The sequence below is a fragment of the Lycorma delicatula genome, chromosome 1 (assembly GCF_047948215.1).
Source record: "Lycorma delicatula isolate Av1 chromosome 1, ASM4794821v1, whole genome shotgun sequence".
NCBI lineage: Eukaryota > Metazoa > Arthropoda > Insecta > Hemiptera > Fulgoridae > Lycorma > Lycorma delicatula.
Genome location: NC_134455.1, coordinates 26,583,751 through 26,610,815, shown reverse-complemented (window position 1 = coordinate 26,610,815; position 27,065 = coordinate 26,583,751). Strand labels below are relative to the sequence as shown.

The 27,065-nt window shown below is 32.6% G+C and overlaps 1 protein-coding gene across 3 annotated transcripts in view; it reads left to right on the top strand.

The window, feature by feature from the left end:
* The window catches only part of borr (borealin-related), a 32,638-nt gene extending 7,368 nt beyond the window's left edge, over positions 1–25,270 (top strand). For all 3 annotated transcript variants that reach the window (XM_075354586.1, XM_075354587.1, XM_075354588.1), the window contains exons 3-6: positions 58–200; positions 1,343–1,448; positions 7,965–8,017; positions 24,869–25,270. In XM_075354586.1, the coding sequence (XP_075210701.1) occupies positions 58–200; positions 1,343–1,448; positions 7,965–8,017; positions 24,869–25,240 (674 nt within the window). In that variant the 3' untranslated portion in view covers positions 25,241–25,270. The remainder of the gene's footprint in view (positions 1–57; positions 201–1,342; positions 1,449–7,964; positions 8,018–24,868) is intronic.
* Positions 25,271–27,065: the final 1,795 nt, after the last annotated feature.

The following is a 27,065-nucleotide window of genomic DNA, read 5'->3' as shown; positions in this document are numbered from 1 at the left end:
AATTATGTTTGTGTAGACAATAGTTATGATTATGAATGATTTTGCCTATGATTGCAGAAGATGAAAATATTAAGAGATTTGAAAAAATTTTCATTGATGATATTGAGTCATTTGAGACAGAATTTGCTATGAAAAAACTTACAATTTCTTCGAGTTTTCTATATAAACCTTTGAAGTCATTTAAAGTATATAGAGAAAAGGTAAGTTTTCTTTTTTTTACCTCGTATTGTGTACCTTCAGTTATGCATTATACAAAGTTATTAAAATCAATATAAATATCCATAAAAAGATAATTTGTTAAGAACTGTTTCATACATGTCTTTTTTTCTTTGATAAAATATTTTTTTATATTTATTTATTTTCAAATTTACATGAAAATAAATAACTATAAAAAAATATTTTATCAAAGAAAAAAAAGAATTGCTTATCCTAGGGTCTATATAACTTATTCCAGTTTTACCAATCTATAAGTGTCTTTAGAATTGACTAAAAACAAATTTTGTTTAGTATTATGGCTTTAGCCAGAAGTCTTACATGGTTCTACAAGGTAACTGTTTAACAAGTCATGCTGTGTGAGTTAACATATCTGGCATGGAGATATGTCTTGATGTAATAAGTTTCATTTGTCTTTAGTAATATTCAGATTTGATAGTCTTGGACTACGAATTTCTATTTTTAATGAAACCAAATATCATTTATTTATAAATTATTTTACATATGGAATTAATTTTATATATAATCTTTTTAGTTCATAAACTACATAACATTAAAAACTAACATTTTCTAAGAATAAGTTTTAATTTTACATGTTTTGAAATTAATATATCTATCTCTGTGAATGATATAATTTAGTATTTTAATTGTAACTCTGTATTTAAAGTTTGATTGATTGCTCTTACAGTTTAATGTAACAATAACTGGTACTGGGATCGCAATTATTTTAATATTTTATACATATAAATGCTTTAGAAGAGAGTTATTCTAATTGTTAGGTTTATCTAGATGAGAGCTGAAAATTATGACAGCTTATTTACCATGTATGCATCTGTGGGGGCTGCATCAGAAACATTCATAAGACCAGGTTTTTTTATATTGCCAAAAAAGTGGCAATAAGCTGCATTCATAGAAAAAGTAGTTTACTCTTGTAAAGAAAGTTGTGTTTAAGGTTAAATATTTAACTACATATTCACTGTCATTTTCATATCAGAAAATTTTGCAAAAGACTTTTGCTTCACTTTCAGTTCAAGTATTTTTATTTAATGCAATCTTTGTTTGTTCTGGTAATCTAATATGGAATAATATTAGTGATTAATATTAATATTAGTGATTTTTTATCCTGTAGTATGCTGTCGATGAAATTGAAAATGTTGAAAAAGAAAATTCCATAGATGGAATTTCTATTCCATCTAATAAAACGAATTCAACTTCAGAATTGAAGAAACTTGATGGTAAGGTTATTTATTTTAAATGAATTTATTATACATGAAGTAGTGAAATATTTAAAAAATTTGGTTACTTTGGTTGTCCAAGTGTGGCTCATAGTAATTTCACTCGTCTCTCCATTTCTTTGATGAGTCTTACTGCTGAAATGCCTGCATCTGCTTTGTTGGATTCTGCTTGCGATGCATTTTACACTGATAATTAAAATTTCAGATATCCCACATGTTCCCTGTGAGACAGATAAACAGTGTAAATGATCTCTTGCCATTCTTTGAAAGTAGTTTAATTTCTAATTATGAAATATGAATAATATTTATCTAATTCCTTAAACATTATAATATTTTATTTGCCTGTTGATTTAAATTAAAAAGATACTTTAAGTGTTTGTCTAGCCTGCTTATAATAGCACATTTCAGCTAGTTACTAAACAAATAAATAAATAATCTTTATTCTGTGAGTAGATGATTACGCATTATTATATTATATTATAGATCATCACAGAAATTAATATTTTTCAAATGTTCTACTGTTTGCTTCCTGGTGCTTTGTATGTTTTTATCTACATATTGAATTTATTTCATTTATCCATCAAAATACATTTTATTTTATGAAGCTATTGAAAATGATTTATTATGCAAAGAAATTGAACTTTCCAATTCAGAATTGGAAAGTTCAATTGACAAATAATTTGACTTAAAATTAATAAATTAATAAAGCTATTGAACAAAAGATAATAATTTTTTAACTAAATTTTTTTTAATTTTATTCATTCTGTAAAAGAAGTTAAAAAATTGTTTCATGGATAAAATTAGTAAGTGAATGGGTTAAATGTAGTGATTTTAATTAATAGTCAGTTGAAATATCAAAGTTTACTGTGGTATTGCTTTATTAGCCTGTTTGGAATATATTAAATATTTGTTATTGATGACACATTGTATATCATCCTTATTGAAAATTGGAATACCAGTGGGAATATGATTAATAAAAATTAGTATACTTGTTCAAAAACAAAAAGAAGAAGATATCTGTTCGTGAAAACAATGACAGTATGTCCAGTTGAGAACAACTGTGTACAGTACAGTAAGCATTGAAAGTATATTTTTATTTAGTATGTTTATTAATGTAATTTTTACAGAAATAGTTACAAATAATCTTGACTATTTTCTATTTGGATATTATATTCGTGGAACTCCTATTATTGCAAACCATCGATTTTTAAAAGTCTCATGAATGAGTACATCTTTTTCTATCACTTACCTCAATCTTATTTTTTCCTGTACAGTTCAATTTGCATCTAGTTAGCCTGTATAATAATGCATATCTTTTATTTTTTGCATTTACTTGTAGTCTGCTCCCTCTGGTGCAACCTGCATGTCAACTAAATTCCTGTAGAGTACAGTTGGTGTAAAGCAGATTATAAAGTATACACCCACCGGGTTGGTCTAGTGGTGAACGCATCTTCCCAAATCAGCTGATAACGCTGGAAGTCGAGAGTTCCAGCGTTCAAGTCCTAGTAAAGCCAGCTATTTTTACACGGATTTGAATACCAGATCGTGGATACCGATATTCTTTGGTGGTTGGGTTTCAATTAACCACACATCTCGGGTATGGTCGAACTGAGAATGTACAAGACTACACTTCATTCACACTTATACATATCATCCTCATTCATCCTCTGAAGTATTATCTAAACGGTAGTTACCAGAGGCTAAACAGGAAAAAAAAGATTGTATAGTATATAAACTTTTGTTAGGAAGAATAAAATATTTACTTAAAAACTATTTACTGATAAAACTTCTGTGTGTGTATATAAAATGTGTGGTGTGGTAGAGCCTTAGTATTCCTAAAATGAGTCCAATTGAAAGAGTAACAAAATATTACATAGAAGAGTTATTTGATATTGATATCCCAAAGTAAAATTTGCTACACATTTGAAGATAAATACTCAACCATTAAGAGCAAGCAAGGTATGTTACTAAATAATGTAACATATATTTTATATGTTATGAAATTTAACTTTACACAATTTTATTTTTCTTTCAAAACCAAAATAGCAATATATGATGTAATTTTCAAATTGTGTAGTATGTAACAATCCATCTTATAATATGAAATAACCATAAAATATTTAATAAATATAGATTATTATAGATTAGGCTTATTTACCTTTATAAAAGTAGGTAATTTTATTGTAAGTACTGTAACATAACAGAATTGCCTCCATGGTTTTTAATGAAATCATTTGTATTTTTTATGTGTGATTTACAAAATGGTTAAAATGGTATTCCATCAATATTTTTTTTAATTAACTTGTTTAATACGTACATAGATGATATAGAATAAATTGGTAGTTAACAAAAAAATTGTCAAATTAAGTAAAGAAAAAAATTGAATTTTGCTTATTATAAAATGTGAGAAGAGGCTTGGTACTTCTGTAACGATCCAATTGAAAGATGCCGAAAATTGTATATTGCTTGATAAACTATTCAGCACATATAAAACACAGCTAAAATAGATAGACACACAACAGACTTATGATAAAACATATAATAAATAAAAAAAGTCCAAATTTTGACCTAATCCAAGTGACCTTGGTCTCCAAGGTTACTGGATTTGATGGCTCCTGATTTTTTCCTTGGGGCTATTTTAAAGAAAACGTTTCTCGATAAGCCACAAAATTTAGTAGATGTACTAAAAAGTAACATTCATGCCAAAATAACGGCAATACCAGAAGAAAGAAGAAACATTGGTTTTAACTACGCAAAATGTGTGTTAAAAAGAGACCCCAGATTTGTGAACACTTAAGAGGTCAGCATTTGAAAGATATTATTTTAAAAACCTTAATTTATCGTCATATTTTGACTGAAATTTAATTTAAAGATAAAAAAAATCAGTTTTGAGTTAATTTTTGTAATATTTTATAAAAAAAATAGTGAGCAAGTTACTTTTGGCTTACTTGTACCTTCATTCAGTGTGCCTCTGACCTGTTTCTAATTTTACACAGTATTTACATTGTCATACAATGAAGTTAGTTACTGAGAAAACATTTCCTTTGGAGTCATCTTTTGTTAAATTTTTTTCTGGACCATTGGACATCCTTGAATCTCATCCCAAGATTACAACAAAAAACCTCTCATATTTATTTTAGAAAATAAGAAAATGTTGGTTTGACAATCAAATGGGAATCTTGCAAGTAGGAGGATGAGATAATGCAGAAATTCCTAGTTATGCTAAAAGTGAGGCACCATTAATCCACTCATATGATTAAAATCTCTTATTTATATATTGTCATGTGGAAGAAAGCAGATTTAATTTTCAACAAACTCAGGTCTGATTCCCAGAGTCAATAGCATCATCATTGCTTAAAAATTTACTCTTTACTGTTTGATTTTTTAGCACAAATTCATGATGAACAGTACTTAAGGAATCTAAAAAATGCTTTCAGCATAGTTTTCACTTGTGAATTTTGCAGTCTGCCTTCCTGAACTTTGTTTCTTCAAACTTAACGACGTTCCACTTTGTTTTGTTTTTGACTGTAGAAGAAGCACCAGCTTTTATATTACATATTGCAATATACTTTTAGAAGATTTCTGTTCCCGTCAACCATTTTGATGAATTCAGCAGACAGTGTAATATATTTTTGACCACTTTCTTCTACTAAGATCTTTCATAATGTTTGTTAAACCATTCTATTTCTTCTAATATCTAAACTCTATGTTTGAAATGTTGAAGGAAGACCCCTGTGGTTCATTGTCTTTTACTGATGGTATCCCAGTATCTATGCAACTCGCACACAATTATAATCAATAAAAGTTCTTTGCCATATGCAATTTTAAATGTTTTGGTAGCTGTTTCCCCTGTTTTCTTAAAAATGTTATCACTGTTGTAAACCCAAGAAAAAATTATGATTTCAACAATTGTAATTTTGAACTGTCAGTTGAATTGTTTGAAAATTGCACAACCTGTAAAACAATTTTGTCTAGTACAATTGATTTCTACTAGAAATGTTAGTGATATGATTCTTGTAGTAACAGATGTAGTAATGTAATTGCCCCTTTATGTACTCAGTTATTCTAACTTTCTAAATTGTTGGTTGGTGTGTAATAGCTGGAATCAGGATAAAGTGAAACACAGTTGAATGAGAATATAAAAATAATAGTTATTTTATTTTCAAACTTAAGTATTTACACGATAAAAATGGAAAATTAAATTAATAAATGGAAGTGATTCCATAAGAAAACCTGCATTGGAGACTATCATCTTTAATCAATAAATGATAAATTTTTTATTTATTAAAAAATTAAAAGAATCTTAGGAGTGTTTATGGTAAACACATTGCTTTATTATTTATTTAATTTAAATATCTTAATTTTAGGGCCTGAAAAATTATCCCTTTATCAGCCTGGAATGTCAAGGACTATCAAAGGAGTTAGTTGGATTCAAGGTAATGTGATGAAGATAAGTTCTAATGATCATTTATCAATCCAGGCTACAAAGTGGCACTCCAAGATTTACTTAAATAATTTATAATCATAATTTAAAATACTGAATGCAGTTATTTGTTTCACAACTGGTTAACCACAATAATTAGCAATAATTAAATTGTATTAATAAACTTAACCATATTCATCAGTTTTTTTTTTTTAATTTAATCAACTAAAAGTTAGTCTATAAACACAGATGAAATAATAAATATAATAATTCTCTTTTAAGGCGTTAAGTTTTAAAATATTTTAACTTGAGATAAAATTATAATTTCTCAAAACTTTCATAATTACACCATTCATCTAAAATAATTTCTTCATAAAATATTAAGTAATTGAAAATCTTCATTCCATTATGTTATAATTGCATTTTTTGTTATTATCATGTTGTTTAGTCTTTAACAAGTTGAGTAGTCTTTAACAGTCAATATTGACACAGTGATTTTTACAGTATACTGACAGTAAATTATTAATTGAAACTTTTTTTTACTTAACTTTAAAACATGAATAAGTTAACATGAATATTTTATTTGTTGTCTTGCAATTAAAAATTATAAAAATCTACACTCCCTAATAAGCTGAAGCAGTGTATATGTGATACATTATGTAGTACAAGAGGAAGAGGATTGTTAATGTGGTTTTATATTATCTGTCCCAATCTTTCTTATGGCTATTACACCTCTAAAGCACCTGTAGCACTATTTGAAGTTACTTTCTCTTACAGAAATGTTTATTATATAGTCAATCCCAATGTTGAACAGACTGTGGTTGTCACTCATAATGATAAATACCACTTGTATTTTATGGATTTTGCATGCTGATGTTCAAAATAGCTGAACATCAGCATGTCCGATTAAGAGTGACCAGCATATCATAGGTTGTCTACCCACTAAAATTCAGATGATTAGAATTTGGATTGCTGCCGTGTACTTTACTTTAATGGATAATTTAGGCATGCACAGAGTGGTCACAAAATTTGTGCCAATGCTGCTTTCTCTTGAACAGAAAGAGATTTGCTTTGATATTTTACAGAACATGTTGGAATACACTAAAGGTGATCCTAAGGTTCCTTAAGACAGAGATAAATGGTGATAATCTTAGGTGTACAGGTTTGACCCAGATGAGATGAGGTTTCTCTCATCTCAGTAGAAGTCATGTCCCCAAAGCTCAAGAGAGCAATTTAGGAGCAAAGTAAAAGTGAAGCTGGCTGTTGCATTATTTGGAATTTTATTAATGTCAATGTCAAGCATGTCAAACTCATTAAACAATACAGTCTTGAAGTTCTGCATAATCTTCAGGTGCAGTTTAGTAGAAGAGGCCAGGTCTGTGGGAATTATGTGACAGTTGCATCTTAATAATGCTCCCACCCATTTGCCATATCTACTCCAGGATTTCTTGGTCAATTATGAAATTCTCCATGTAGGCTAGGTTCTTTACTCCATTAGTCATAGCTTCCTAGTGTTTCATTAATTGTGACAATGTGTGGAGTCATAAGGAGACTAGGATTGGTTGCCACTAGGTAATTCAAATGGGTTAAAATATCATGATTGTGTGATTTACTGAAATGTACACAGTAGAAAATCAGATTTAGTATGATTGGATATGCACATACCACTTTTTGGTTCCAAAAATTATGCAAAAAACATTGTTAATATGTAAGAAGGAACAAAGTTAGTGTTTGATTATTAGTATTTGCTAAAATTTTCTTTCCAAAACGAGAAAATTAAATGTGAATGAGTCATCGTACTCTATTTATATAATCATTATGATTCCTAATTTCTGATATCAGCAGAAGTCTTGAAGAAAATTTCAGAGAAGAAAATGAATGGTTTTTTGAATTTAATAAATAAATTTTTTTAATATATGTGTATAAAACTTGTAAATCAATAAAATATTTTTTATAGAAAGTTTAAAGTTATTGTTTATACAATCAGTGCTTAGGAAGTATAATTTTGTTTGTACTAATTTTAAATTTATTTTTTTTTAACTAATTTTAATTTGATTTTGTTTGCACTAATTTTAAATTTATTTTTTTTTAAGTACCGGATGTTTTGCAGAAAGATAAAAAGAAACGAAGCAAACTAGTTACCAGAGTGAGTATAAATTATTATACTACCTAACAATATTTATTTGGATGAATTTAAAAGCTGAATTTACTCACATTTTGTTCATGATGATCTCTCTAAGTGCCAACTTCTTGATTAAATATTTAAAAAAATATTTTAAGTCATTTGTAGTTTGCGTTTTGAGATCTTTTTAAAATATTGTACAGTTCTTTTCTCAGTGGAATTACCAGCGACACTATTAATGGTTTCATCTTATAGTTGTCAAACTCTTTTTTATACGATAGGAATAATATAAATGATCTGTTATCTTCATTTAATTTTTACATACCATTCCACTAAAATAATCACATTACTTCTAACCCTAACAGATTTAATGACTTAATTTGTTTACATCTAGTTTTAGTTGTCAAAATGTTACTAATTATAATTGAAGTAGTTCATTTTCAGAACAATATTTCTTGCTGATAAATATTAACTCTAGGCAATACTCTCATCATCCATTCTTCCCTTTTAAAATTTGTAATACGCATGAAATGATTGAAAATATTAATTCAGGCTGTCATTCAACTTCACTGGCAAGTTCTATATTTTGGATTTCTGTAAAATAATTTCCATCCTCCTCCACTGCAATCACAGCTTGAACCTGATGCTGGCGTAAATCCTTTTTTTTGGCTAACAGTGTTAGTTGAAATATTCTTGGCTTTGACAGCATTTACTTGTTTGGTTCACATTCTGCCCTATAATAAGAGAAATATTGACACTTTTCACAACCAGTAGATAAGGTAAAATTAGAACAACTGCTTTTAAAGACACAATCTATCTATTACTGATATATTTTGTTATGGAAAAAGATAGCTAGGAAAAGAAGATTGTAGTTTGTTAGAATATACAGTAAAATTATTTGAATAGAAAAGCTATAAAACTGATGTAACTAATGTGTAGAACGCAAAAAAAAGAAAATCTAAAAAAAATGAAAATAAAATTAAACTAAAACTTAACAAATAATTGGTAAAAAATTATATATACATAAAAATTAATAAACTTATGAAAAAGTGTCTGTTGTAAAAATATTTCTTGAAGGTTCGGGGGTCAACTCAAATGAGCAATGGGAAGAACATAGGCCCATGGTGTCTACTATCAATCAGAAAAGACAGCTCCTTACCTTTCTTTCCTTTTCTCTTAACCTTATATCCTTATTATTGCTCTACTATAACAGCCCTTGTGATGTGTTACAAATTGCAACTATACCCAATGGTAGGAACTATTGTGCCAATGGGTGGATGACTCTACATAGTGAATCCTGAACAATGCCCCTCTGGGCACCTTGGGAATCCAGTTGTATTTAGTTCTAACCTCTGTATGCATGGGCTCTGAATCTGAATTGCATGGTCCTATCTTTCCCTGGTACTTGTGGAACCAAAATGACCAGTTCTAAAATAATACCTATGATAGTTGGTGATACATCTGAAAAAACCACCAAAAATTGTCATGTGAAAAGACCGCTCAGTTTTGTTTGACTAGGCTAAAAACTGTATTGCATATAATACTTTAAATAGTCCCATCAATATAGAAATATCAAATATTTAGTTCTCCAAAACAAACAGGAAGAGGACTCCCTTAAGGTCTCACCTTTCCTGATGAAGTTTTAAAGTAGTAGTTGGTTCACCAAAGAATGCCATGAAATTAAGAGATGGATCAATATTGATAGAGACGTTTAGTTACAAGCAGAGTTGATCTCTTTCTTATACATCTCACAAATATGGACAGTATAAACATAAGGGCAGTATGCCACAAAACTTTGAATAACAGCCAAAGAGTAATTTTTTGTCAGGACCTTCTGTAGAGCGACATTACTGAAATTGCCAATGAACTTTGTTCCCAAGGTGTTATTGAGGTGAAGCAAACAGTGAAGTGGAATTGAGAACCTACTCCTTTCCTTATATTAACATTCAACCTTCCTGTACCACCAGAGAAAATAAAAGATTACTTCACTGAGTATCATTCATCCATTTATCCCCAATCCAAGGTGATTGTGGCCACACTACATTTTACTCAAAAACTGCAATATGTGCTCGATGTCTACCAGGAGGAAAATGTACTAATTGTGGTGGATCACATTCAATTTGCTCATGAGATTTCCCAACTTTTAAGGAAGAGTCAATTCTCAAGATTTGTACAAAGCAGAAGTTATCTATTCCAGCCATACAAAAATAATATAAAAAGGCTCTGAACTCCTGGAACCTGGTTAAACCAGGCATCTCTTTTGCTACCATTACATCAAAGCAACCCCCTACAAATGCAAGTAATCAATATTTCGGATCCTGCAGCGAGTTAAAAAACGCTTGTTCAGTTGTTATCTGATCAAGTTGCTTTGCTAAGTCATTATTTCAGAGCTAACTAAAATGAACAAGAAGTTAGTGGTTGCAATTAATGAAACCACAGTTAGTAGTAGGATCACTCCAAAAGTTCCTCCCAAAAATTTTGCCTTTATGGGCAGATGTAAATTCAACTGGCAGTAAGCCATCTAATAAGCTCCTTGTTAAGGATGCTCACACAAATACCCCTTCCGGGTCATGCGCAACTTCCCATTTTTCAAAATCTTTCCCTTTATCTTACATGCTGGAAGATGTGGTTGAGGAATGCCTAATCCTGCAGTATTTGATTTTATTAAAATGAGAAATTCTAAGAAAAACCAGATTACTTAATAATTTTATTCTAATAGTTACAATGCTTGATAGCTTTCATACAACTTGTACTTGTACAACTTGTACATTGTCCAGTGGAACATTTGAGGTCTTCAGTCCCACATTGAAGATGTTAAAATATTGATGCATGAAAACCTTGAATAATGTGCTTCCAAGCAACGCATAATAAATGTTATGGCAAGATGAAGTAATAATCTGGGGTTATGTCTCTGAGAGATAAACTGTTTCATAGACTGTAGAAAAAGTAGTGAGTTGCTATCGTCATCCAAGATGAGGTGTCAGCTACAGGGATACCATTAGTTAACCTCATCCTTGTTGTCACCATAAAAATCTCTGTACCCTTCAAATTACATATCTGTAATCTGCAATCTGCAACTCTCACCATGATTGAGCTCTATCCACTAATCATGTGTTTCCAGGAAACTCACCTCCTACAACATGACCGAATTACATTTAGAGGATACTTCTGCGAGAGATACGACTGCCTAGTAGACAGTAGGGAGAGTGGTGGAGTAGCGATTTTCATGAAGAATGGGGTGTCAGCTACAAGAATTCAACTAACCACTGTCATTCCTGCTATTGCAGTAAAGGTCACTATTCCCTTCAAATTGCATATCTGCAATCTGTATCTCTCACCGAACACTGTGTTCAATGCTTTAGACGTCTCAAATCTCCTTACACAAATACCATCTCCATCGTTAATAGTAGGAGACTTCAATGCCCATCATATTTCCTGGGGCTCAACCTTCTGCTCCACTCGAGGAAATATGATAAACAGATTGAGACAAGATTTTGACCTTTGCCTACTGAATAATGGATCACACACATTTATGTCCTTATCAACTGGTGCTGTATCTAACCTTGATCTTTCCATATGCTCACCGAATGTACTCCCTCATTTTAATTGGTCGATTTGTGATGACTATCACGGCAGTGATCATAGACCAATTATTATTAGTTTCGGTGTAGACTGCGAGATTAAAAGAATGCCACGGAGATGGATTGTTGAAAAGGCAGATTGGAACGGATACTGTAAAGCATTCCAATCTCAGTATGACGATGGAGCGAACATCCTCGACCAATATTCTTCTTTTACGTCCATGATACTTAAGAATGCCAACAGATATATCCCACAAACATCGGGTAATCCTAGACGTCCTTTCGTTCCATGGTGGAACGATGAATGCAAAATTGCTATTAGGAATCGACGGCAGGCACTACGTAAATTTAATCGTAGGCCCACAACAGAACATCTAAATTTATACCGCAGGGCTAGAGCGGTGTGCCGTCGAGTATTCTTGGACGCTAAGAGGAATTCATGGACGAAATACGTGAGCACTATCTCGCGCACTACTTCCACGTCTACTGTATGGAAGAAAATTCGTGCAATCTTCGGATCACCGAAACAATCTATTCTTGGTCTTATTGATGAAGGAGAACTCCTTTCATCATCCTCGGAAGTGGCAAATAGTCTAGCAAAATCTTTCCGCTCGGTGTCTCTCACCTCATCATATAATTACGATTTTCAACGGTACAAGATACAAATGGAGGTGTTGTCGTTAAACATTGGTGATTCGGTTGGTGAATTAAACACTCCATTCGTATTTAAAGAATTGTTACATGCACTTAAAAATTCACGGGACACTTCCCCTGGACCGGACAACATTCGCCTTTCCATGCTTTCACACCTTCCTAATTCGGCACTACAACAACTTTTGAATATTTTCAACGGTTTATTCTCCGAACAAGTCTTCCCACCCGGCTGGTCAGAAGCATTTATTATACCAGTACCAAAACCTGGTAAAGACCAGACGAACCCCTCAAGCTATCGCCCTATTTCATTAACAAGCGTTTTGTGTAAAATAATGGAGAGAATGGTAAACCGCAGACTTACATGGTACTTGGAGAAACATGGCTTTCTATCTCCAGAACAGTGTGGTTTTCGACAAGGACGATCTTCTATTGACCATTTAGTGTCACTAGAAACAGCCATACAAAACGCTTTCCTCAATCGGCAACACCTCGTCGCCATCTTCTTTGATATAAAAAAGGCGTATGACACAGCCTGGCGATGTGGTATTCTTAACACTCTCCAAAAATGGGGAATCAAGGGCAATATGCTTGCATTTATCCGGGGATTCTTAAATCACCGAACGGCTCGTGTTCGTGTAGATGATTCGCTCTCAGATAGTGTCATCTTGGAGAATGGAGTGCCCCAAGGTAGTGTATTAAGTGCCACCTTATTTTCTGTAGCCATAAATGATATTACCAAATGTGTTCAGGCTCCTGTCTCATGCTCTCTATTTGCTGACGACTTTGCTATCTACATTGCAAGCCGTTCGGCACCTACAGCAGAGAGACTACTGCAGAACACTATATATCACCTTGAAGCTTGGTCCAGGATTACTGGTTTCACATTTTCATCCGAAAAAACAAAATGTGTAGTTTTTTCTCGGCTACGAAACCCTTCTATTCCGCAAATTTTTCTGAACGGTGAGACTATTACTATCTCTAATTACGTTAAGTTTTTAGGTTTAATTTTTGATAGTCGTCTTACTTGGGTCAAACATTTAAAAGAATTGAAAACAAAATGTTCCAAAATTTTAGATATGATGCGAGTCCTTACTAACACCAACTGGGGAGCCGATAGATCATGTATGATACGTTTTTACTATTCCTTTGTTCGCTCCCGTTTAGATTACGGTTGTGTGGCCTACTCATCAGCTCGTCAAACCGTGCTTAAAATGCTGGATAGTGTACATCATGCTTTCCTTAGGCTTGCCACAGGCGCGTTTAGATCAAGTCCTGTCGCAAGCTTACTTGTAGACTGTGGTGAACCATCACTTTGGGATAGACGAGACCAGCTTTTATTATCGTATTTTGCTCGTCTCAGAGGACAGCCAAATCACCCGGCTCTTGAGTCAGTCTTTAAAAATCCTAATCTAGAAAAGTATGAGGATCATCCACGTCGTACTGCACCTGTAGGTGTCCGTACCTGGCGTCTGCTGCAGCATATAAATGTTGACACACCGTCATTCTTTCCTATGTACCCTTGCTCATATCCTCCATGGAGAATAAGCCTTATAAATTTTAATTTTGACCTGACTACATGTAATAAACAATCAACACCATCTATCGTCTTTCAGCAGATGTTTCAGTGTGTTCTCTCCAAGACGAAACCAGACGCGGTTGTATACACTGATGGATCGAAACAAAACGATACGGTTGGGTGTGCTTTTGTTGTCAATGAGAGAACTTATATGTTTGGTCTCCCCAGTATTACGTGTTTACCGCTGAACTATATGCTATAAATAAGGCTCTAAACATCATTAACCCTAAATATAGAAAAATTCTTATTTGCAGTGACTCGTGTAGTGCTCTCCAAGCCTTAAAGAACTTTTATTCCAAACATCCTATCGTCATTGAAATTTACAACGCAATCGCTGAGTTGAATAATCGCAACACAGAATTAAGTTTTTGCTGGGTCCCTAGCCATGTAGGGATTCCAGGTAATGAACATGCAGATTCCGCTGCCAAAGAAGCATGTAACCAGCCTCCTTTCACCACCCGAGTTGCTACTTCTGATTTCATTAACTATGTAAAACAATTATTAAGAACAAGGTGGCAAGGTGATTGGACAGCTACTGTCGATAATAAACTCAGTCAGATTAAAGATTCTGTGTTACCATGGAACTCCTCATACAGAAAACCCCGGCGTGAGGAAGTAGTTCTCTGTCGATTGCGGATAGGACACACGAGAGTCACACACGAGTACCTGTTTACAAGAGGACAACCACCTCTATGCGCAAGATGCAACTGCCGCATGACTGTGCGCCACATACTCGTGGACTGCATATGTTATGCGGCATTGCGTCGTAAATTTAAATTACCTGGTAACATCCGTGGTATCTTGCGTGACGATAAGGAGGTTTTAAACCGGATGTTTATATTTTTACATAGTATAGGGTTAATGCAAAAAATTTAATAAGTATGTGTTCTTTCATAATTGTATGTATTGTCCTATGTATTGTTTTTGTTATCCGAGTAGGGAGCCTTTTACACTCCCTATCGGATTTTTTTGTTTTTTTTGTATGTTTTTTAAATTCGTCTGTGATATTAGTTATAAGATTTTTGTGATATTAGTTTTAAGTTTTATCTCCTTTTTTAGTTTTAATTTTTGTTTATTTTTAATGTGATAGTTTTTAACATAGTTTTAAGTTTTATTTATTTTTAATGTGATAGTTTTTAACAGAGTTTTAAGTTACATATTAGTGTTTTTGTTATCCGAGAATGGGCCTTTTACACCCATTCCGGATTTTGTTTCTGTGATAGTAGTTTTAAGTTTTAATTTTATCTAAAAACCTAAAATTATTTTTATTTATTTATTTTTTTATCTATTTATTTATTTTCCGGGCGATGATAACGTTCAACCGTTTTTCGCCCTTGAAATGATTGAGCTCTAGAAATATCAAATCTCCTTGCACAAATTCCATCCCTGTTCTTAATATTAGGGGACTTTAATGCTCCCCATAATTCATGGGGTTCAGGGAAATATCGTTCCTGTCAAGGAAATATGATATAGAGATTGTGTAGCAAGACTTGGGTTTCTGTCTGCTGAATGATGGATCATACACATTTATGTTATTATTGTGTAGTACTATCTTAATTGGTCTGTTTCTCAAACTAATTTAATTTCGTAGGCCAACTATTATTGGTTTTTGTATCAACTGTGTGGTGAACAAAAGGCAATGGAGGTGAATTGTCAAAAGAGCAAACTGGAACGGTTAACATAAAGCCTTCCTATCAACTCACCCTGGATCAACTTACCTATTTTACCTCCCTGTATTCAATAATGCTAGTAGGTACATCCCACAAACATCTGGAAACCCTAGGCATCCCTCCATTCCTTGATAAAATGATGATTGCTAAAATGGAATTAGGAAACTATGGCAGCCACTATGTAAATTTAACCACAGACCTACAAATGAACATCTGAATTTGTCATAAGGCTAGAGCAGTATGACATTCGGTATTCTTAGACACTAGGAAAAAGTCTCAGATGAATTACGTAGACATCATCTACAAACTACTCCCAAGTCTCCTGTGGGGAGAAACATTCTTGCAATTTGTAGATCACAGAAACAGTCTGTTCTGGGACTTCATTCATGATAGAAAACTTATGTCATCTTCTGTAGTAGCAACTAACCTGCCAAATCATTTTCATCAGTGTCCCTCACTTCATAATATTAATGAGATGCAGATATAAGGTGCAGATTGAAATACTACCTAACATTGGTGGTTCAATTGGTGAGTTAAAAGCTCCCTTTACATACAATATATATATGTGTATATGTTCTTACATACATACAATTATATACATATCATGCAAAAACTCCATGACACATCCCCTGGACCTGACATCATTCATCTCTGTATGCTCTCACATTTTTTTCCAATTTTGCACTAAAATACCTATTTTGTATTTATAATGGATCAATCTCTGCACAAGTCTTCCCACCTGTCTGGTCGGAAGCCATTTGTCGTACCAGTACTTAAACCTGAAAGACAAAACATGCCCTCTGGCTACTGTCCTATCTCCTTGATGAGCATTTTGTGCAAACTGATGGAGGGAATGGTGAACTGTAGGCTTACATGGTAATTTAGAGAAACATGCGCTTATATCTACAGAGTAATGTGGTTTCCACTTAGGACACTTAGGACTTAATGTGGTTTCATCAATCATCTAGTATCACTGGAAACGGCTATCAAGATTTTTGTGCCAATGCCTTGTCACAATCTTCTTTGACATCAGGAAGGCATATGACGCAGCTGGGTGATGTAGTCGTATTCTAAACACCCTTAAAGAATGGGGAGTCAAGGGCAATATGCTTCATTATTAGGGGTTTCCTTAAATAACTAATCTAATTCAGTGTTCATTTTGGAGATTATATGTCAAGTAGCATCGCTTAGGAGAATGAAGTGCCTCAAGGAAATATATTAAGAGCCATTTTGTTTGCTATAGCCATCAACAAATTACCAAATATGCAAAGTTACTTATTTCTTGTTCTTTATTTGTTGATGACTTTGCTGTATATATCAGACCTATTTAACAGCCACAGCTGAGAGACTACATCTTCCTTTGAAGCTTGATCCAAGGTTACCGGCTTCACTTTATTGCCTGAGAAAACAAAAAATGTGTAGTCTTTTCTCACCTATGAGACTTTTTTTATTCAAAAAGTCTTTCTCAACAGAGAGAAAATTGTTCTCTCCTGACATTAAATTTTTAGATTTGCGTTACAAATTAGGGAGTTGATTGATCATATATGTTGCATTTTTATTATTCTTTAGTTCCATCCCATTTGGATCACAGTTATGTTGTCTACATGATTTTAAAAAAAATTTTCTTTCTATTTTTCTTATTTTGGTTCAATAAAAAAAAAGATTTTTAAAAGTTTTTATTGGCTGTATTTACATCAATTTTCTTAGAATCAAATTATCTACACGTCTCACGTTGTTGTGTCCTGAGGCCATGAGACCTATAATCAGGTCTCACTGTATTCATTTCTTAATGTAATGAGACCTAAATCTAGGTCAGATTGTTTTCTCGGAAAATAATATTTTTTAAAAGAAAAACTTCAGAGATTATTATGGTGTGTATTATTTATGTACCATAAATATTTATTGAATTACAATATTTTATTATTATGTTGCTCAAGATTTTTTAAACGTACATATTTTACAGTACTGACAAGTTTGTGGTATTCGATTTTGTATCTCTTTGTGACGAAGAAATCAAGTCATTGTGTATTCCCTAGTTTTGAATTGTTGAGGTTATGTGGTTCTGTTTTGGTTTGAAAAAAGTTGTTTTTGTTTGGTATACGATCTTTTTTGTAGTATTTTTTTATATCAAAATAAGAAAATGGAAGACAATCATATTGCCGAGTTGCTAGAAATGCCTACATCACCTTTTAGTGATGAAGAAAGTTTATTTGATGATAATCAGTATGATCCAGATTTCACATTGGAAGATGATTTAGTAAGTTCTGATGATGAAGAGGAAACTAACAATGAAGAGGCTGTTGATGAAGATAGAGTTTCAAAATGTTTATATTGGTAATTCAAAATTAGATTTAGGTATTGGTAGTGAGATCATATTAGATTTACCTGTAGTGAGTGATGTGGTTAATAAAGATATTTTCCAACCGGTTGATGTAAACATTGGAGTTGATGTGCCTACTGTCAGTGATGTACCTACTGTCAGTGATGTACCTACTACATCACTAAAAGTGGATGGTAAGTGTTCATGGGGGCCTGTAGGAGAAGAAAATATGCTTGTTCAAATACCTTTTAATCCAGATAACCTAAATTTAGGCGTTAATATGGATATTATTGAAACCATGTCTCATGCACACCCTTTGACTTTTGGAAATTATTTGTGACTGATAATATCTTATTAAAATTAGTAACCGAAACTAATAGATATGCTGCTCAGCAGATCCCAGTCCCGCGAGTTCATTTCACCTAATGCAAGAATAAGAAAGTGGAAAGAAACTGATGTTGTAGAAATGAAACAATTTTTAGGTATAGTGCTTTACATGGGGTTGAATCCAATGGCTACTATAGCTCATTATTGGCGGACAGATGATTTATATATTTCAGTAATTTGTAAACAAATGAGCAGAAACCGCTTCGAATTACTGCTGAGCTTCTTTCATTGCGCAAATAATGAAAATGCAGCACGTGATGACAGGCTACACAAAATACAAGGAATTATAGATGAAGTTGTTTATAATTTTAAAATGGTTGTGGAGCCTGAACAAGATATGTGTATAGATGAAAGTATTGTTCCTTTTTTAGGAAGAATTTTTTTCCGTCAGTACATTAAGGGTAAAAGACAAGTACGGTATCAAAATATTTAAATTATGCGTGAAAGACTTTTATACTCTGTCTTATAAAGTATACTGTGGTAAAGAGAGAGGAGTAAAAGAAGGGCTTATGTCAGAAAATATTGTCATGGAGTTAGCAAAACCATACCTGAATTGTGGTCGAACATTATCTACAGACAATTTTTATTCCAGTGTTCAGCTTGCTGAGAAATTATTAGACAATGGAACACATCTGGTTGGCACACTTTGAAGAAATAGGAAATTTAATCCACCTGAAGTAATCAATAAGAAACTTCATCGAGGAGAATGTGTTGCTAGTAAAAACAATAATGGTGTAGTTGTACTTAAGTGGAAAGACAAGAGAGACATTTTAATGGTTACTACAAAACATACAAACAAATTGGTAGTGACTAATCGCAAAACTGAAGTTTTGAAACCTGCAGTAGTAGTGGATTATAACCGGGGAAAATAATACATAGATTTGTCTGATCAGAACTAGAATTCTATACAGAAGAATTGAGAGGAGAGTGGAGGAAGTGTTAGGAGAAGACCAATTTGGTTTCAGGAAAAGTATAGGGACAAGGGAAGCAATTTTAGGCCTCAGATTAATAGTAGAAGGAAGATTAAAGAAAAACAAACCAACATACTTGGCGTTTATAGACCTAGAAAAGGCATTCGATAACGTAGACTGGAATAAAATGTTCAGCATTTTAAAAAAATTAGGGTTCAAATACAGAGATAGAAGAACAATTGCTAACATGTACAGGAACCAAACAGCAACAGTAGCAATTGAAGAACATAAGAAAGAAGCCATAATAAGAAAGGGAGTCCGACAAGGATGTTCTCTATCTCCGTTACTTTTTAATCTTTACATGGAACTAGCAGTTAATGATGTTAAAGAACAATTTAGATTCGGAGTAACAGTACAAGGTGAAAAGATAAAGATGCTACGATTTGCTGATGATATAGTAATTCTAGCCGAGAATAAAAAGGATTTAGAAGAAACAATGAACGGATTAGATGAAGTCTTACGCAAGAACTATCGCATGAAAATAAACAAGAACAAAACAAAAGTAATGAAATGTAGTAGAAATAACAAAGATGGACCACTGAATGTGAAAATAGGAGGAGAAAAGATTATGGAGGTAGAAGAATTTTGTTATTTGGGAAGTAGAATTACTAAAGATGGACGAAGCAGGAGCGATATAAAATGCCGAATAGCACAAGCTAAACGAGCCTTCAGTAAGAAATATAAGTTGTTTACATCAAAAATTAATTTAAATGTCAGGAAAAGATTTTTGAAAGTGTATGTTTGGAGTGTCGCTTTATATGGAAGTGAAACTTGGACAATCTGAGTATCTGAGAAGAAAAGGTTAGAAGCTTTTGAAATGTGGTGCTATAGGAGAATGTTAAAAATCAGATGGGTGGATAAAGTGACAAATGAGGAGGTATTGCGGCAAAAAGATGAAGAAAGAAGCATTTGGAAAAATATAGTTAAAAGAAGAGACAGACTTATAGGCCACATACTAAGGCATCCTGGAATAGTCGCTTTAATTTTGGAAGGACAGGTAGAAGGAAAAAATTGTGTAGGCAGGCCACGTTTGGAATATGTAAAACAAATTGTTAGGGATGTAGGATGTAGAGAGTATACTGAAATGAAACGACTAGCACTAGATAGGGAATCTTGGAGAGCTGCATCAAACCAGTCAAATGACTGAAGACAAAAAAAAAATGTCTGATCAATTGGGATCTTACTCCAATCCTTTAAGGAGGTCCATTAAATGGTACAGAAAAGTGATTTTTGATTTGCTTCTGACAACTTCAGTGGTAAATGCTGTAAGTATTTATAATACAGTGACAGGTAGTAAAATGAACATCACTACATTTAAAGAGGAACTTGTAAAAGCATTGTTTGTGCCTGCAATCATTGAAACAGTTAGTCAGTCTCATGTGCTTACAAAAACAAAAAATGGAAGATGCAAGCCATGTTATAAAAACAAAGTTATCACTCTTGGAAGAAATCTCGCTCAAAAAAAAACTCAAAAAAAAGTTAATACTATGTGTGTAAGTTGTGGTTTTCATATGTGTATGGAGTGTACATACTGTTAAGTGTAAATGAATGCATTGTTTGTAAACAGTAAATGTTTTTTGTAAATAGTTAATTTGAAAAAAAAACCTATCAGACCCAAACAAGGTAAGGAGATACATTCTTAGTTACATTTTTATCATTTTATCTAATTAAACTTGTTACAATGATACACAGGACAGTTTTATATTCAGCCTTATTTTTCTAATTTGCCATGAGACCTAAATTTGGGTATCAATTATTTTTTCCTTTATTTTGAAGTTTGCGTTTTTTTAATATAATTTTATGTATAATTTGCTTATTTTATCCAAAAACAAAAGAATAAAAAAATTTAGCAGTGCCAATGATTAACCCTGTTTTAGGTATGGCAGTCAGCCTGTGACAATATGAGACCTATAATTAGGTCTCACAGCGATGAAAAAAGTCATCTGATTTTATATGGCAGTCAACCTGTTATGTAAACAAAAACCAAATTTTTTTGGTGATATGAAGAATTTTTTAAATAAAATTTATGGTTAAAAATTATTTTTAACTGGAAATTACATAATAATTGTAAAATAACAATTACTTAGATAATACATTTTTTATTAATGACAAATATAATAAATTATTTCAAAAATTACTATTCAACATTGGCAATAAAATAACAGCTGACCAACAATACGCAGTACTGTATTAGTGTTTAATCATTCTGTAAGGTACATTAAGTATATCGGGTAATGTGAACTGTTTGGTCGTTAGTGAAGGTTTTCTGAGAACTTTTTTGTTTAACGTAATCGGTTTGCCATTGAAGTAATGCCGTAACTATTTACAACAGAGGAATAGGCTATTATGGTATTCATTTTGGGTATGTGTAACGGTAATGCTGTAGCTGAACGATCTGTCTTAACACGATGCTGTTATTGACAAAATTATTTTCCATGCATTTCAGCTCACTCAAGGCGTTAGTACATGTCTTTCTAAGCGAATCGGAGTTTCGCATTCTATAGTTTGGAGGACACTTAAAACAAGATTTATCCTTATCATAAATAGCTAATTCAACTTCTACTGTGTTCCACCAGTTTTGTATCTGGTGGAACACAAATTGACAACTCTACAATTTTGTTTTGTTTACAGACGAGGCAAATTTCACTCAATGGGCATGAGCAGAAATAAATCCTCATGAAACTGTGGAAGGCAGTTTTCAACACCGATTTAGCGTCAATTTATGGTGCGGTCTTCTTTACAAGCAACTGTTTGAACTGTTACCTGGCCGCTTAAATGCTGTAGTCTACATGTACTTTACTCAAGAAGAATTGCCGCATCTGTTAAAAGATGCTACTCAAGCATTGAGACGCAATGTATACTTCTAGCACATTCCGTGTCTCCCCACTTCTCTTGTGCCGTTTCCAGTCACTTAATTAATAGTTTCACTGAGAAATGAATCGGTCGTGGAGTATCTCATTCCTGGCCACCAAGATCGCCTGATCTTTAGATTTTTGCGTCTGGGGAATGAAAAATACTGAATACAAAACAAAAATACATTCTCGTGAGGAATTGTCCGCATAATGGATGCGGCTGAGCAATTTAAAGACAGCCCTGAAGAACTAAAAAGAGCAACAGAAGCGTGCCAAAAAATGTGTTGAAAATAGCAAACTCATTTTTGAACATTTATATAAAGTGGTACTTGGAGGTCTGTTCAAAAAATAACCAAACGTTTTTAATTACGTTTGCGCCAACGGAGATATTCAGTAACGTGCGGTTGTGTTCCGCATAACCTCCTCTGTAACCACATTTTCGTCTTACTGTTATCTGAGTGCCAACATGTTTAAAGTGTTAATAGCGATTTTTTGATGATTGAACTTTTGTCTTTGATGTAGACGTAAACCCAGCTTTCGTCTCCTGATACGGATCCTTTGCATGAATGTTTAATCGTCATCGGCTTGATCAAGAAGTTGCCGGCAATTTCAGCTGTTCGGTCATCAAACTAGGATGACAGAGTCATCAAAACTTTGCTGCAACTCCATGCATGCTAAAAGTTTGTCAAAATGTCATGGCATGATCTAATTGAGATGCTAAGCCCTTTCTGCAAGTTCTCTGACAGTTAGTCGGCGATTTGCACGCCCCAGATCGTTGATTTTTTGAACGCGGGTGTCATCAGTTGAAGTCAAAGGCCTTCTTGGTCGAGGATCATCTTCAATTGATTGATGACCACTCTTGAATAGTGGAAACCATTCGCAGCACTGCATACGACCCAGAGCATCATTGGCCATAACCTTAATTATTCATGACACATAAGCTTGTTTCAAAGCTTGAAAAGTTTCTGTGAATGTTTTCCCCAGTTTCACACAAAATTTTATGTTGTATCGTTGCTCTCGAAAAACGCACATTACAAAAATCGTTAGTAATACTTAAACACGTTGCACTCAAATAACAATAACACGAAAACTGAACGAGATATCTACAATCCAAGAACATTTGTTACAGAGGAGGTTATGCGCAACACAATGCTGTCAACCGCACGCCACTACATATCTCCGTTAGCACGTAATTAAAAAAGTTTGGTTATTTTTGAAGAGACCTCGTATAGAGCACTTTGTTCTAGTCTACTGTTACTAGATAAAATTCGATTTTTTAAACTTTTACTTGTTTTATTAATTTTATCTTTTGTTCAGAATTAAATTCATTACAATTGCACATCAAACATAAAAAAACAGGTTTTTTTTACCCCAATTTATTGGTTTTCACCCCAGATTTTTTCATACTACAGGTACGGGTTTCCTATTTTAGAAATCAGTAATATTGCTTTTTAATTAAAGTACTAAAAATTTAAGTACTACCGCATTTCACTGGGATAACTGAAATTCAAGCAAAGTTTTTCACTACATAACTAGCAAACGAAGCATTTTAGGACATACAGCTTTACAACTTTTTGCATTATTTTCATAAGTAGAGTAGGTTATGAAAGTCTCTGGAGAACTAAGTTATACACTTGTACAACTAAGTTGTACACACCTTGTATGTGTCCTTATCCTCACTGGGTTTAGCATGGGTGGTTCACAAATTTCAACAAATATATATGTATATTGTGTGTGTGTTTCTGTGAAGCAGTTTTATTTCTGCTTATTCCTTGAAAGTGGGGAAGCATTTGTTAAAATGCTGGTTTTAGTTACAACTGATCACTTTTGCCAAAAACCAGTGATTAAGTAGTAAAATGAGAATTTTCAGAGAATGAATAGTTTGTATAAATTATAAATAGTTAATATAAAATTAAAACTTATTGCTTAGGGAAAGAGTAAAACTGGAAAGTTTCCTCATTAAACTGAAGAGGTTTATAGTTGCGGGATACAATTAAGAAAAGACAGTTTCATATTCTACTCTGACATTTCTGAAGATCAGTAGTTCAAGGGAGTTCAGCTAGCCTAGGTTAATGCAATGGTTGAGTGGCTTCTTTGAGAACTACTGTTTATCAAAATTGCCAGCTGATTTGAAAAAAATTATGTTAATTACCCTATATTTTTGTGGTTCAATATGTTTTTTAATACATTCATTGAAAAGAAAGGATCACTATAACTGTGATAAACTTCTGGAAATAAAAAATGTTTAAAAGAAAGACAATCCTTCTCGAGTCTTAGATTTTGATAATTTTTATGAGAATTCAACAAAATGACTTAATGGATTTAGATCATGTGATGGACTGGATATCATCCAATGAGAAGGTTCAGGTAATGAACAATGTTAATTACTGTAATGCCCAATACCCAGCTTTTCTTATTACAAACAATTTCCTGATTTTATGTGGAATTGTTAGAAAAAAAACAATGAGGTAATAATTCATGGAAGTTGTGCTAAGTAAATACGTAATAGTTGCTGTTTTTATATAGGCAATAACCAACAATTTACTTTCAGTAAGAAAATAAAGTAAAATATAATAGCTATTGAATTATGTACTATGTGTAGGCAGTGACTTTTCATTTGCTTTGTTTGATTTGGAATAAACAGTGAGGTAGTTTTTTCCTGTGTATTATTAAATACATTAATGCATCTCTGCTGGTGAATTTTTAACAATCAAAATGCACATTAATTCTTCATTGATAATTTTTGTAAACAATTGTGAGCATTTTTTAAATTTATTTATTACTGATTTTTGTTGTGTTTTGATTTTACAGACAATGAATTATCTATGTTTATTTTTTGTGATTTTTTTTTCTGTTTCTTGCAGACACCAGTCAGTTTAATATCTTCAACTCCAATCACTACTATTACTCCCAAAGTTAATATGAATAAACCTTTAACAGTGATAAGGCATGCAAGAATTGGGGAGCAAGCAGTATCTATGTCTGGAAGTCCACTTATGTTATCTTCAGTACCAAGAGAAGACGTTGCTACTGTATCAGTGCCTCTGCAAGATGGAAGAATAGCTACTATTTTACCAACTCCTGGTTTCCAACGAGAACATATGCCTTCATTAAATGATGAAACAAAAGTTCAGTTAAAAAAACTTTATAAAAATCTTGCTACATTTTTTTCTAGTGAAGATTCTGACATTAATGATGATACAGAAAATTCATCTTTTTCATTGATGAACAAATAAATCCCTATCCTGTTTCTGGATGTAAGTAGTTTTTATTGAAGAGATAACTAAAATCAATATGTATATACTTATGTATAAACTGAATGAATAACAAAACTGATCTCCTTTCAGTGCCATATTTGTTTAGTTGCCGTAAAGAGTTTAATTTTAAAGTATTTTTTAAAGACACAGGGAGTCATGTCTAGAGAATAGGATGAATTATGTCTAGAGAATACCCTAGACATTTTCATAAAATGTCTAGCTAGTACTCCTTGTCTGTATGTCCTGTGGTAGGAATTTGTGAATTCCATTATCAAAAAGTCTGATCAAAAGGACCTTCACATTTGACCAGAGTTGATGTGCTTTTTTTGGTCTTGATTCCTTACACCATGTTTCGTCACTAGTTATGATGAATCAAGTCGAGCAAGTCTGGGTCAGAGTGACTCAGTAAGCATTTGTTAAACGATGCTTATGCGATGCTTTTTTCATTGAAAATTTAGTAGTTAAAGAACAAATTTGGCTGCCACCTATGTTATGTTCAAAACGTTAATAATAATTGCTTTGCATGAACTTTATGAAATTCCTACTTTCAGCAACTTAACTAATGGTGATTCTGTGACTACCAAGCACAATCTTTTAACTTTTCAAAATTTCAATAATTGATGTGCTAGGATGCTCAGACCTTATAGTCACCTGAGATGTCTGTCTTCTCAGCCTTCCTAAAAGCATTTATACCACCGGTTGTGAAATACATAGCATCATCGTCAAACACTTTTTAAACATTTTAAATGCTTTGCTGCACTTAATTCTTTAACACAAAATTTCAGACAAATTCTCTGATCTGAATTTTAGCACGAAGTCCCCAAACACAGTAAAGTTGTCTTGCTTTTTCGTTTACCAAACACAAACTAAGCATGTAGCTGATTGAAAATTAACACCATCACTGACAGTTATTGCCAACAATAGAAGAGATCATCTCTCAATTGTCAAAATTCAGTGCATGCAATTAAAAAATTCTGGTTACTTTCTGAACAGTCTTTGTTCATCAATTTTCTAATTAGTCTCCATGATTTGCAGTACTAATATTCAAAATTCAAAAACTTATAAAATATATGATTTACATGAAAATCATTGAAGTATAAAATTAAATTTATTTGTATTTTTTAAAAATTTTTATTCATTTTTTAATTAAATAGGTTGATACAAAAACTGCTCTTTATTGTTTACTCAATAAATAAACTTAAATAATCTTTATTAATCTCAGATTCAGTTACATGCTTCTTTCATTGATTCAATTTTTTATGCTTTCAGGAACTTCTTGCCTTGAATTCTAAGCTAATTTTGCATATTTATAATGCTTGTAAAACTTAACTCTTTAAACCTAAAGAAGTCTGATGTGGATAAGTCTTTATGAGGCTGATTGTACCTCCATTTTTAATAGTTAATTTTTTTTATGATTAATTCACAATATAAGCTGAAAGGTTCGGCAAATGTTAATTGTGCAGTATGCATGCATATGAGCATTATTTTGTAGAAGCACTCCTTTTTTCAGAATCACATGTTTTACTTTTATTTCTGTGTTTTTGGCTGCCTTTCTGATAGTATGCTACCTTAAAAGCATCACTAATACTAGTTTACAGGGTCTTGAATTTTTTCCAGGTTGGAGAACTGGGATGCTATGCTTTGCCATCACAGTTATAGTCCATCACAAGTCAATATTCTTTCCAAAATTTCATCTTCTTTGTGAAAAAGTTGTTTGAATTTCCTACATCATTAAACTGTCTTTGAATCCATCTTACTTCTTTTAAATTGCTTAAATTTTTCTTCAATAATTTAATGGTACCTA